The sequence below is a fragment of the Anguilla rostrata genome, chromosome 14 (genome assembly GCF_018555375.3).
Source record: "Anguilla rostrata isolate EN2019 chromosome 14, ASM1855537v3, whole genome shotgun sequence".
Classification (NCBI taxonomy): Eukaryota; Metazoa; Chordata; class Actinopteri; order Anguilliformes; family Anguillidae; genus Anguilla; species Anguilla rostrata.
Genome location: NC_057946.1, coordinates 13,971,147 through 13,985,916, shown reverse-complemented (window position 1 = coordinate 13,985,916; position 14,770 = coordinate 13,971,147). Strand labels below are relative to the sequence as shown.

The 14,770-nt window shown below is 43.7% G+C and overlaps 1 protein-coding gene across 2 annotated transcripts in view; it reads right to left on the bottom strand.

The window, feature by feature from the left end:
* The window catches only part of LOC135239330 (seizure 6-like protein), a 41,681-nt gene that overhangs the window by 12,421 nt on the left and 14,490 nt on the right, over positions 1–14,770 (bottom strand). For both annotated transcript variants that reach the window (XM_064307918.1, XM_064307919.1), the window contains exons 2-8: positions 4,900–5,340; positions 4,404–4,549; positions 3,658–3,853; positions 2,879–3,064; positions 1,983–2,154; positions 1,504–1,670; positions 526–720 (exon numbers count right to left, since the gene is read on the bottom strand). In XM_064307918.1, the coding sequence (XP_064163988.1) occupies positions 526–720; positions 1,504–1,670; positions 1,983–2,154; positions 2,879–3,064; positions 3,658–3,853; positions 4,404–4,549; positions 4,900–5,340 (1,503 nt within the window). The remainder of the gene's footprint in view (positions 1–525; positions 721–1,503; positions 1,671–1,982; positions 2,155–2,878; positions 3,065–3,657; positions 3,854–4,403; positions 4,550–4,899; positions 5,341–14,770) is intronic.

The window sequence follows — 14,770 nt, the reverse complement described above, 5'->3', positions numbered from 1 at the left end:
AAAAAGTAAAAGCCAGACAAGACAGAGATGAGAAACTAGTATTACATGGAATTCAGTACATATAGATGCAAGTACTAATTACAAATACATATCTGAATCCCAGCCAAACGGCTGCATGTTTAGTACCCAGATGGAACTCTGCTATTCAGGTGAATGACAGTCGCAATATGAAAGATACTCGTGAGAAAGGTACTTAACTGGATTTTCCTCAGCAAACATGCTGCTGTATAAATAGTTAATGAATAAAATGTGGGCAACTGTATTAAATTTGCCGCAGAGAAAGGTGTCTGCAGAGCTCATAAATAATTTGGACAATACAGCTCTTCTGTGGCTCACATAGACACAGGCACAAATATGCAGTCGCACGTATATGTGTACACTCTCTCTCTGTTACACACACGCACGCACGCACACACACGAACACACACACACACACACACTCACAGGCACTCACACACTCACACACATGCACGCGCTCACACTAAGCCAGGCCATGAGAAGCTGTGTACTGTCCTGGCTCGTTACCTTTACAAAGAGGCTCAGTATCGTTCCAGTAGGGGTCCCTGGCATTGATGCACTCAATGATGGGGGGACCCTGCTCCAGGGAGTGTCCCGGGTCACAGCTGAACTGCACCACTGTCCCAACACCATACCCAGGGTCTGAGGAGCTGAAGTTCCCATTCTGCAGGTAAGGCTCGTAGCAGTGCCCCTTCTCAAATGCTACAGGGAGAGACATTGGGAACCAAAACCAGCAACATCATTTAAACTGTCACACAGCCTTAAAGAGAGAGCCATGTTATACAGCACAGCCCCAGCTTCATTTCCTAAGACTTTAACTCTCTGTCTTTCCACTCCTAAGACAGAATGGAGCGGGTGCCTTACGAACCGCACATCTCCGAGACTCGCTCGTGCGAGGAACATCAAAACAGGTTTATATTTTTTATCTCCTGCACAACAAGACATCAAGAGCTTTGAAGTGCAAATCCCTGTCAACTGCTTGCATGCCTTTCAACACTCGCAGCTTAAGCTTTAGATGTGCTTACTGTAACATGTAACATATCACATTTCAAAATTGTCAAATGAAAACAAGGCAACACAAATGATACTATATATATATATATATATATATATATATATACAACAGCTGCCATGGCAGAAGGGTTTATCATCATCTGGCTATTATAAAAGAACAAAGAGAAGCTCTTCGGTCTCTACAAATTGTCAAAGTGTGCATCTGCTGTAGTTGTTCCAGCCTGATAGATCACAGAAACTGATGGGATTCACATTCTAAATGGCTGTTGTGTTTTTTCTTCTTACGCTGAGATGAGCTTTCACGTCTTTTTAGCATTTGAAATAATTTCCGACGTGTATAAACAGAAAGAAGTAGTACAGAAATTGTGTGTGTGTGTGTGTGTGTGTGTGTGTGTGCTCAACAGTGGTGTGTGTTTAGTCGTGTTCTCTCACATACGCGCGTGTCCTTGTTTGAGTGTGTGTCTCTCTCACCCTCATAGCGGATGTTGAAGCCAGTGGCATGGTTCGGCTGGTCGGTGATGAACTGGACTCTGACGGACGGGCCCTCGCTGATTACCCCTTCAAACGGGATTGGGGCTCCCCGACCCGAATCAAACAGAACCACAGAGCCTGCATCTAGACCGCTCCATAGTACCAGCCTGGGGAATGAAGAGTACACAGGAACCCACAATCTGCTTCAGTTACAGACACACATGAACACACACACAAACACTCACAGACGCTCTACTGAACTTACAAAGCCACGCATGTATGAACACACACACACGCATGTGCACGCACACACACGCACACACACACACGCATGCACGCACGTACACACACACACACATACGCATACACACGCACACACACACACGCATGCACGCACGCACACACACACACCCATACGCATACACACACGCACGCACACGCATACACACACGCACGCATGCACGCACACGCACACACACCTGTCGGTGGGTCCCAGTGCGAGCCTCTCCAGGTGGAGGTGGAGCCTCTGGCCCGTGGGGGCCTCCAGGGACCAGGAGCAGCTTCGGCCCTGTGTGCTGTTAGCGCTGGCCTGGGGGGAGGGGGACAGGACTCTGCCCACCGTGGCGTTCTTCACCGACCCTCCACAAAGAGCTGTGGGGGGGGGTTAGCAAAGCTCATCACAGCTACACCCCGTACTTACACACTGGGGCTCCGCAATGCGGCAACACAAACAACGGCAGTGGCCATATATGAGGGACAGTTAGCTTTCATAAATAAATGTACGTTTTATATGTACGCCCGTAGTTCTGTCTCGGCAGCACTATGTTTGAGTGTTTGACTGCTTCAGTGATTTTCTTCCCTACCAGGACATCCAATACTGTAGTTTAAGACTGTTTGAAAGGAAGATCGATTTTAAAGGAAGCAGCTGTTACATCAGTAGGCCTAGTGTACGTGGCACATAAAAACGTATCTGCACAAATATTGTTCAAGTAAATCGGTACAGTCCTGTATCACAGTAATATCTATGGCATTGTGATTTTCTGTGACTGTGCTAATGGCAATCTGCACTGTGGTGTTTCACACACTACCGACAGTGAAAGGAACCATAGTCCACCCCATCAGCGTACTAAACTTCATGCGAATGTCAGTACGGTCTAACATGCTGGAGCCCTGATTGTCTTCTGAGGTCAGGGCACCATAGAGTTCACTATGATAACACTGCTCTGCAGTGCAGGGGGCTCCCGAACCTTTCAAGCCTACGGCCCGTTAATGAATGAAAATGTTCTGTGGCCCCCAACACCTGTTAAAATATGACCATCAAATATTCACATATTTTCATGCCCCACCCTCCCCAGCCCTAAGACCCGCCTCTCACCCTTGCAGATGGGCTCCCGGCCGCTCCAGGTGGGCAGGGAGGCATTGAGGCAAATGAGCTCCGGCGCCCCCTGCAGGTGGTAGCCCATGTGGCAGTGGAAGCGAGCCGTCCCGCCGGGGTGCAAGTCCAGGACAGACACCTCCCCAAAATGCGGCCTCCGGGGCAGGGCACAGCTGAGGCGAAAGACTGCAAAGAGGACAGATCATTATGGGACCCAGAGAGACGCGATCCAGCAGGACGAAAACAGAGCCTTTACCGGTGAGTAACTGCATTCATACATCCACCCTCAATATGTCCCTTTATGTCCAGTCCACGCCCAATATACACAAGAGAGACGGGGAAGGTAATTGTGCGCAATGTAGTGCTGAGAGATTGAAAAAATGACCATAGTGGAAAGCTTCAGATGTAGAATGCGGCAAGTAAGATCTTGACAACCACAAAAAAATTCAATTTTTGTAGCTTACAACAGGAGGATCAATAAACTGCAATAGTATGAATTAGGGTGACATTTCCTTAAAAGATAAAAAAAGATTTGAACACTTTGGCATATTGCTTTCATCATTGAAAAGGTGTAATAAACTGATGCCAATAACAGCAATAATAAGCTTTAGTGGTTCATATAATGGAATTTAGGAATAAACTACAGCCCAAACAATGTCTAACCCTCAATGCCGAACACGTACAGGATACATGCAAAGCTATTAAATTGTGTAGTGTTATAGTGTACATGCAGTAGTTTTCATACAGCTGTGTGTTATGTATTGTTCATCAGGACTCACTCTGGTAGTGAAGCTGGAACGTCCCCATCCCGCCCTCTACAAAGGACCGGAAGAACACCGAGATGGTATTGGTCGGGCTGCGGATCACCTGACCCTCCACCAGCAGCGTCTCATTGGCCAGCACCAGCAGAGCCCCACCCTCATCCACACCCCTGATGGACAGCTGCTCCCCCTCCGACAGATTGACATTCTTCACCTGTGAGGGGCAGTGAGGGCAAAGGGTTAGGGAGTTCATTCCAATCACTGGCCCTGTTGATGCCCAGGTATTTGTAGGCCATTTAGCGTTATTCATTAATAATAGAGGCTAGGGAACTGAAACATTGATTTTGTAAATGCATTCTGATTTTACACTTACAAATGTCCATTACAAATGTAATGCGATTATTGGTTAGTGGTTATCGAACTATGACCTCACTGTAAAACTCCTGTAAGCTCTTGTCTCGTCATTCGTCATCCTTGTTACCGCTGTTATCGTCTTTAAGGCTGCAGGGGAGTTTTTTGGGGGGGGGGCTCTTAAGGTGTTTAACATGGTGTTCTTAGAAAAAATATAAATATCGCTAGACATGCCAGTAATGGCCAGTAGAGGTCAGAGTCTATCTTAGAATTACAGCAAAGGTAGAACTGTGGCTCTCTTAAAAAGAGAAATCACACTATTGATTGTGGCAGTCATATTCAGAATAAGAAATCATAGGATGTAGTTCTGTTCTGTTAAACATAGGTGTATACATTGGTGCTATCTGGCGTACCTGCAGCTCTACTCCATAGCCTGTGTAGACAGTGACCGTGTAAATGCACTGCAGGAAAGCACCCTCTGGCAGAGGAGGGTCATCTGAGGAATCGATATAGCCTTCTGGATCAGAGAAATTGACCATGCAGCGTGACGCAGCTGAAACTGTATGAGAGAGAAAGAGAGAGAGAGTGAGAGAGAGAGAGTGTGAGAGATTGAGAGAGAGAGTGTGAGAGAGAGTGTGTGTGTGTGTGTGTGAGAGAGAGAGAGAGAGAGAGAAGGGGGGAGAAAGAGAGAGAGACACAGACAGAGAGAGAGAAAAGGGGGAGAAAGAGAGGGAGAGAGAGAGAGAGAGAGAGAGAGAGAGAGAGAGAGAGAGATTGAAATAGTTTGGGCCACACAGTGAGATTTTCAAAGAAACTCAAGAGAGCTGGAAATTTAACTGTAAACTGAACAAAGCAGACAAGCAAGGCTATTTTCCACAATTTAAATAATGGACACATGATATCTCATACCTGTGTCCATCTCTACAGTGGTAGCTGGAGCAATTGTGAGAGAAGGGCCATCATCCAACGGCGGGGGTGTTGGGGGGTCCGTCTTTGATGACAGTGGACGTGAAGGGGGTTGTGGTTCGGGAGGGTTGTTGGGGGCTGGGGAGGAGGTGGGGAAGGGGCTGCTGTTGTGCGGCGGAAGCAGTCTTTTCCGGATCTCCTGCTCTGGGGAGAGGACTCCTGTCCCCAGCCCCTTGCCCAGGATGGGCAGCAGGTCCGCGGGCAGGGCTGTGGGGAACACAGACCCCTTCTGGGAGAGAAGGTGGTCCCCCTGAGCCAGGACAGATCCCAGGATGCCCTGGCCTCTAGAGGGAGCCCCCCTCCCACTCTGCACCGGAACTCCTTCTGTGGGTGGAGGTGGTGAAGACGGTGGTGCAGAGGGCTGAGGAGTATCAAGTGTTTCACCTGAAATAAAGAGCAGGGGCAGAGGTTACCATTTACTCCACTCCTGCTGGTCTAATTGTTCTGTTCACCTGCACTAATTGCCAATATGGCTGCACAGGCGCAACAAGAGTTAATTCAACGGCAAGCTAATGGTGCCATTAATAATCAAGAGAGAAGGTTGGAGTTATCTCAAGAGCTTAAAGGACTCTATGGAACGGTGAAATAAAATGCCCTAGTTTAGCTTTTTCTGTCTTTAAACCAAGCAATAGGGCTCATAACCCTAGTCCAAGCTGCTGAATAATCGACAGGTAGGCACAAGCCATGTAACAAACCACGTAGGGACAAAATTCTGATTCTAACATGCACATGAAACGCCCTGACAAACCTGTATTTGCTGCTTTAAAAAAACTGAGCACAATTGAGGGTTTTCTTAAAGAGTGAAATAGCAGGGTGGATGGGAATAAACACGGAGACTAAAATGCCACCAGTGGTCAGACAGCGTGCGCGGCTGTTCCAGGGCTTTAGATCGTGTGAGGGGGCGTGAGGTAGTGGCGCAGGGCACCGTTTTCCGCGACGTTGCGGGGAGCCCGTCCTTCACATTCAACGCCGTTAACCGCACATTCTGATCCACTTGTTATCAACACCGTTTCTCGGCGCTGATTCAGACAGGCGCGAGTTTTTTTGGGGGGGAAGGAAGGGATGGAGAGCGATCAAGCGTGACGGAGATTCGGGAGGAGGGATGCGCAGACACGGGCGCTCCCACGCATGCCAAAATGTGATCCCGCGCCACCAGCGCTTGAAGACAGACTCTCCCTCACCCCACAACCATTTCCACACTCCGTGCAGGTATGCAGTAGCTTAATACTGCATTTGCATTTATGCTGCGGAGGTTTTGTATCCGTTTCGTCTTTGCTTTTCTTTCCTTTTCTATTTTTTTTTGGGAGAGCACACACGTAACACGAAGGCAATCAGAGCAGGCATGCCCTGAAAGCCAAACATGTTTAATTGTGCATTGCTTGCGGAACAAATCGATTGAATAAGTGGGTTAGCTGACGTTTGCTTTTGTCTAGCAATTTTATGTCTGCCAACCCAGGTTATGTCATAATTATATTTTATGTTAGCAGAAAAGTCTTACTGGAGACAAGGTTTGCAAATTAGCTTCAGTTATAAACCTTAGATACAGCACATTTGTTTCTTGTTTTTAACATGTAACTGTTAACCCCCTCACCACACACACAGACACACAGACACACAGACACACACACACACACAAATATACATAGCATGGCATGCATGAATAATTCCACAGACATTACTCCTGTATTACTATCCTGACACTTATCTGAATCGATTGTATTTTTCAGGCGGTTCTGAGATAACCAGCAATGCTGTTTGGAGACCTTTGATTTTGAAACAGCACTGATCCCTCCTGTCCAACATCAAGCATACTATTCTGTCTTCAACCTCTTTCAGAGCTAAATTGCCATTCGTGTGTATGTGTGTGTTTTCAAAGATGTTGGACTTCTTCGTGTTTGATCGCATTTCTGATGACGGAATAACCTCTGCTGCGGCAGGGTCTTCCATATCCTCGTGTCCTTGGAAGATGTGAGCTCTTTTGGGACTCATTAAAAGAGCAAGCCTCCGAACAAACATAAGAGACGACTGAGGATCTGGAAGATGCTGCTTGTAACACGCTGAGCAAATATACCAACCCTGCCACTAATAGCTACCACCTCCAGCTCGGTGACATAAGAAAAGAAAAGAAAAACCTCCAACCAACACTATCCTGAACCCTACAACTAAAATTCAATTCTCACCACCACACTGCCAGTGAAAAAGTAACCTGCCAAACAAAATAACATGTACATTTGACAAAAAGTCACACTTTTGGTTTTGACTATTTTGTTCTGCGCTTAGTAGCTGACCAACAAGCACGACCTATCTATGGCTACTCCAAAGCAGTTATTCAGGTCACAAATGAAACAAAACTTGTCAAATTAAACAAATATATAAAAACATGTCATTATTTATTTTAGATATGCAATCTAGTGTAGCCTTGAATAAGTATCCATATTTAATGATCTTAGGGAAAATAAATCTGAATTGACTCTGGACATAAAAACATCTGCAGTCCTCATTGAAAGTATACAAGCCTAACTATGAATAAAAAATGAAAGCACTTTACTCACAGTTAAATTAATATAAAAGCTTAAACATGAGAGACTGTTGAATCATTTTTCTTGCTTTAACTAAAACCTTAAGCCTTTCTGAGGGTCACTGACAGATATTCAAGTTTTTTTTAATATTGAGTGTAGACCTTTCATTAATGTAGTTACTGACTAATTTTCATATACACATCTCAGTTTTTTGACTTGAAAGGCAACTTCCAACTTTAGATATATGTTACTTTTTGTATTTGGTGCTGCAAGTACTTGTTTATAGTCTACCTAAGTTCTCAAGGACTTTATATTGTATTAAAGAGTCCCGCCAGGTCCTTGAACAACATAAAGAATAAGCAGTATTCAAGGAAACAACAAAACAGTTTTAAAAAATGCTCCTGAAAGTTATGAACATTCAGTCTTATTAAGCAATCCTTTTCAACATTCCTTTGCTTTTTCCTCTACTTCACCTGTTATGGGATCACAGAATAATCTTAAAGTTTTCCTGAAATGTTGGTTTATTGCCCTTGGCAATAACGTTGAGTGAATAAAGGTTCATTGTGAAACGTATACTAACCTGTTTGCAAATGGTGCAATAGGAACATAAAGACGGACTGATTGAAAGTGCAGGTTCTGATTCTTCAGTTAACCTGTACATCAGTGATGACACATTAGAGTTAAGGTATGTAAGACTGCCATCAGCACAACACCGTTTCACTCATGAAGGCTTTATGCTTTTAACCTTTATCCCCATCTTTATTGGAAGACACTGAATCTTTTTATGAATGCAGCCAGCTACACAATGGGGACTGACTTTTAGAATCTTGAAATGTCAGTTTTTACTTCAGAACAAAAATCGATCCAGGAAGTTTCCTGTGCGTTTTAAGAAATCTACTTAAGACCTTACAAAAAAAGTCGACCATTGGGGAGAGGTGCAGCAGGGATACGTAAAATGTTCATTTACAACAACATTTTCTACTTAAAAAAGCAACACAATGTGAACAGGCATTGGCATGCTGACTGCAGAAGCAGCATTTAAATCTATTTTATGGATGCTCTACTTTCTGCACACAAGAGGATATCATTTGTTGTACTTGTCTCCCCTGACATCAAGTCATGCTCCTCACACAAATGTGTTGTTACTTTTGGATGCCCCTTGATTTAATTCACTGGGAAAACGCTGTAGCAATACATTTAGCAGCAAAGAGTTCAGTCAAATCCCAATACAGGAAACGTGATCTGAATGAAGAACTTCTCTTCAGAGCACACCTGGACAAAAGCACTTAACAGCCCCGCACTTACCCTCAATAAAATGAAAACTTCCCCACTCTTATGTACCCTTATTTGCACTTATACCCATTATTTTTAAAAAACCATAGCACTAATTGTGTGAACGGGAGCTTTTTAGTTGCTATCACATAGTTTGGATGCTACTGCATCTTATCATACCACAGTTCAAAGCACTTCACCATATATCAAAGCACTTTTGTAAGTCACTCTGAATAAGAGCATTGGTCAAATTATTTAAATAATAAGAATATATGGTGCTCCAGTGAAACCACAAACTAATAATTAAACTTGTCCTTTCCCTTTCACCTTTACATCCATCCATCCATCCACTATCTATACCCGCTTATCCTGGGCAGGGTCGCTGGAGCCTATCCCAGTGTGCATTGGGCGAGAAGCAGGAATACACCTTGAATAGGCTGCCAATCTATCGCAGGGCACGCACACCATTCACACACAAACTCCTATGGGCAATTTTGAGTCTCTAATTAGCCTACCTGCTTGTCTTTGGACTATGGGAGGAAACCGGAGTACCCGGAGGAAACCCGCGCGGACACGGGGAGAACATGCTAACTCCACACAGAAAGGCCCAGGCTGGAATCGAACCTAATTCCTTCTAGCGACAGTGCAAACCACTGCACCACCATGTCACCCCTTTCAGCTCGATACCCTATATGATAAAGATTCTGTGACATTTCAGTGGAATTTAGTTTTCTGCATATGGTGGCTGGCTATATTTTCACCCCTGCCCTCTGGAGACTGCTGGCGATGTCACTGACCATTGTTTTGGGGTTTTTCTTCAGAGCTCTTAGGATTCATCTGTCATCAACTGCAGTTTTCTTCCTTGGCTTGACTGGTATGTTGTTTATTTTTGGGTCCACCAGTGCTGTCTTTCCAAGACTTTCCAAACCGCTGCACTTGATAGACCTAGTTTCTGTGCTATCCTTCCTAATGAATTCTTCTGTTCTCTCAGTTTCCAGATTAGTTGTTTTTCAGCCATAGTTAGTTATCTGGTCTGCATTATGGTATATACCTCTGACTCCAAATTAAATCTCCACAGATGAAAACAAAGGCTAAATCCAAGACACCCGCTGCTCTTTTATGTGTGAGCAATCCACGCAAAAGGAAACATCTGAGCAACAGTTAACACCTGTCAGTCATCCATTAACTTACTTTTGCATAGTCAACATAAAAATAGCTGTTTCTGTAAAATGGTAAAACATATATGCGTGTAAATACCACGAAATAAAAGATGATTGCCTGTTCGTTTGTGACATATTCATCTTTTGATCTCAGATTCCAATGCCTTAAGTAAATAGTAAAAACAACAAATTTCATTACATTACTTTTTGAAGGGCATGGTATTTTGGAAATTTGATTTATGCACATTTCACTCATACAATGGCAGGGATCTCACATTGGGCCCCACTACCCCAGGCCACCACAGGCCTGTACAATTACAGCACAGTTTTATTGAGAGCCTGTCAGTCAGGGCCCTTGGAATCATCCAAACAAGCCACCTCAGACGAACCACTTCAGTTTACTGATTGAGGGGGGGTGGGGGGGTGGGGGCGTGTGAATAGTCTGGGCTGCAGTAGTAGGAGTAGGAAGGCATTTTATCGGCTGTCCTACGTCATGGGGGTTTCAATGCCTTTTTAAAGAGAAAGAGAGAGAGCGAGAGAGAGAGATGGGCATGGGGGCAAACATTTGAAGGAGGGAACCTGGCCAGTCAACAATCACTTAAATCTATTTACCTGTCTTTAACCAATGAGCCACAAATGCACCAAAAATCTGGAAGGCTACAAACAAAAAGTTCATTCATGTCCTTCAAGCTCTGGGCAGATCTGTAGGTATGCTAACACGGTATATTAAGCCCTTATTACATTTTTCCTTGCTTTAGCGTGATTTATCTTATACGGAAAGTGCACCAAGCCAGAAGCACATGTCCATATGAGGACATTTTCTTTCCCGTGATCATCCGTCTGCATGTTATGTCTCCCTGCTCTGCTCCTATCGTATGCCTGGTCTCTATTTATTTATAGCAATTGGGTCAGACAGAGCCACGGCGATCTCGCTGAAAACCTCCCCGCATCGCACACGGAGCGCTATCCGTTACTGTACGGCTGCTCCGTTACGCCGAGCGGCGTGGTCTTTACGGACGGGCTGTTTACCCCAAACACCCGCCTGAACGCAGCGCACGGTCCAGCCAGTAAGGTCGGCTCCGTGAGACCGACTCGGGCTAGGGGGACGTGCAATTAGAGCATCTCAGCGATTCGCCAATTGACTTCAGCCCCCTGATCCCACGCCCCTGACAGTAAAGAGAGGGTATTACTGGCGATCGGGTCACAAGAGTTAAACCTCTTTCGCTCCCTTTCATCTGCGTCTTCGCATTCTTACCCCCTCCCCCTCCGATTTCTTTCTGCTCATCCGCTCATCCGTCTCCCCCCCCCACCCAGCTATGGATGCCTCAGTCTCAATCCACTTCAAAGAAACGAGCAACAATGGAATATCAATAAATAAAAAGAAAACCAGGGAAGACTGGAAGAACACTGCTGCCACTGCGAATTTCAGAGGTGGAGGACACCACACCACCATTTTCTCCATGTAGTCACACACTATGCTACTGCTACCGATACGTCTTTCAAGTCTGTTTCCTTTATGTGGCATTTGATCTATTATTGCTCTTTAGATTGCATCACCTTCACTACAACATCAGTCACAAACAGACAATAGCCTTCGTCTGATACATGTTGTTCACCTTTATTCCAGGAACAGGAATAACAAAACAGAATATGCTATATAGCAATAAAATGTTAACAAATGAACTCCCAACTTAGCTGAATACATGTACTGTCTTTTTGGGCCTGTTGCCTCCTGCCTGTCCAAACAGCTGACCTGAATTTTCCATGTTAAGCTAGACTCTGCAGCTTATCGCTAGAGGCTGTACTTTGGAGAGATTTTCTCATATGTGAAACATTATATTCTTAAATGAATGCAAGCTAATTTGGCTTCAGGCCTTGTCATAATGAGAAGTAACAATGGTTTCTAGTCCAAAAATTTGTTTTAATCACACAAAAACACATTTATAGCCTATGTTATGACGATGTCTGGATTTCTATCGTTGCTAACATTCTTGGGAATATTCCTTATATAGAGTCCTCGGACATCATACAATGTAACTCAGGTCCCATGTCTTTTAAACATGCAGGGAAAAGGCCTCTTGGCTTGCTAGATTAAATTCAGAGAGTATCAATATAATGACTTCATAGGAAGACATTCATTTTTCAGTGAGTTTCACCCTCTAAGTATCTGCAAGAGCAGTTGCTGGCTAGTTGTTGGGGACACAAGAGAACGTTCAGGCAAACTACGTTGATGTCAGTTCTCCTCCATTACTCCTGTTTACAACAAACATGAACTGGCATCTGTACACTTTCACTGACTGACACACTAACATGAAGTCAGGGAATGATGAAACAATACAACAAAAACACAACACAACTCAATCACCACCGGAAGAACGGTACCCTCACACTGTGACGCCACTCAACAATAGTGTTTGTGTCTGAATAGATGCCTGCTCTTGTTAATGTTATTAGTGGACAGACTACTATAGATATTCTTATAGCCATTGATGGTAATCATATGTATAATCTAAATACATTTTTGCTGAGAAAACATGTATATCGAACATTGTAACTTGCTCTGACACAAACACGCACACACACACTTGAATTTTCAGCAGGCAATTGCCCTGATAAATGACAATTAATTACAAAAGAAAACAGCTATTTCTTCTTGTGGTTGCAATTACATTTTTCCCCAATGCAGAATATATTAATCATAATCACAAAAGAAATATTGTAATTTCTCAAGCACATCAACTCATACTGCAATTTTTCAAGGATATAATTACTTTCTTGCACAGTAAACAAATGCTCATTTTACGCATTATTAGTTCTAGAGCCACAGTTATGGGACTGAGGTTGTAACCAGCAAGTTGTAGGTTGAAATCCCATTTGGGACATCTGCCATTCACAAAAAACACTTCGCCTGAACTGTATGTTCCAAGCTGTGAAAAATGTTTGGCGCAAATGAATGCTATGTGCAGCATGAAGGTTAGTTTGTGGATATGGGTGTTTGCTAAGAAAACAAAAACTTTAATAATCACACCATCATATTCATTCAAACAACCATTCTTAAATTCATGGAGCACAGATGTATATTATGGGTGGGGGGGGGGGGGGGGGGGGGGGTTAAGGGGGGTTGGGGAAGGCATTACAGCATCATTTTATGAAACTATTCACCTCCTGGACAAAGCCACTGGATTCCAAGCAGTAGTGCTTTCTCCCTGCCCACACCCACCACTTTTAAGAGCTGTGCTGCTGGCATGGGGCCAGAATCAAGAAGCAACCTGAAATTATCATCAGGCTGCCCGACGCCACCCAGCCCCTAATCTACAAAATGCCAATCTGATTTTCATCCGCTTATTGAAATGTCAACTGCACCACTTCCCCACACCAAAACTGAAAGCTAATAAATCTAAGGCAATCTCATGCCATTGAATTCTCACTCTTGATTACCGATTTGCACATAAAGGACGAGACTAATTTAGACTGTGTCAGTGAAATGAGGGGCTTCTCCACAGCGGTGACAATACAGAACAGTTTGCTGGAACACCATGCAGCAGAGAACTTAACTGTTAAAGTCGTCGCTGTCTTTAGCCCCGGTTGTACATTGTTTTGCAGTTTTGCTAGTTTAATTAACAATGGCGCATTTTGAGAGTAATTGTGTCAAACGGCGTCGCTGTACATTGCACTTTGCATTCAATAGCTTTTAATGTACATGACGAGGCTGAGTTATGTTAATTCGTTCTGATTACAATACGGAGATCAGACACTTGCTTTTTGTCGTTTGCTTTCTTCATTATAGCGGAAATGCCTTCATGTGAAATGCAAAACGCCGCGGCACACAACCACAAGTGCACTCGAGAGAAAAAAAGGGAGTCGGCTGCAAAGGGAGAGAGTGATCCTTATTTAAATCCTCATCTTAATTATGCAAAGCCATCAAGCACAGTCTCGGGCTCAGTACCAAATACAGCTAAGCTATATTTCATATTTTGTAACTCACCAGCTACGAGTGGTATAGTGGAGCGAGAGAGACGGAGAGAGAGAGAGAGAGAGAGAGAGAGAGAGAGAGAGAGAGATATGTTTATTCCTTCATTCTTTACATCGCCTTAATCAGGCCTTTGGTGGTTCTGTCCATTCTCTCTCCCTCACGCTGTCCCCACCCCCTCGCTCTTCCCCTTTCCCTCCTCTGTACATACATACATAATCCACCCCCTCTTCCCCACCAGTGCAAATGTTTCTCCAGAGACACGCTTACTTATAAGAGCTGAACGGAAACTCCAGATACAGCATAAAAGAGGACAGGAATGACACAGCGAGGAGAGAGAGAAATTGAGTATATATACTTATACGGTATGTATGTATGTATGTATGTATGTATGTATGTACATATATATACTGTGCAAAAGTCTTAGGCACCCTAGATTTTTTAATATAATACATAGTATATATTTGGTCTTAGATGTTTATTTTTTGTTTTCTGCATTAGTGTGTCAGTAGAAAAAAGCAAATTTGAGATTTCCAAACATGAATACATTTTTGTATTTTGTTAAATAAAGTAATATTTTAAGTAATAGACTACTTTTCAGATAAAAACTTGATTAAGGGTCTCTGGGATTACCTGGAGAGCCAGAAGCAAGCAAAATAGCCAAAATCTGCAGAAGAACTGTGGCAAGTTCTCCAAAATGCTTGGGACAACCTACCAGCCGATTTTCTTATAACACTGCAGGACAGTGTACCTAAGAGAATTGATGTAGTTCTAAAGGCGAAGGCTGGTCACACCAAACATTGATTTTATTTAGTTTTTAACCATTTACTGCTCTTTATATTATTTTTTCGATATTTATAACCTTTCATTTAATTATTTTTGAAAGCATCTTA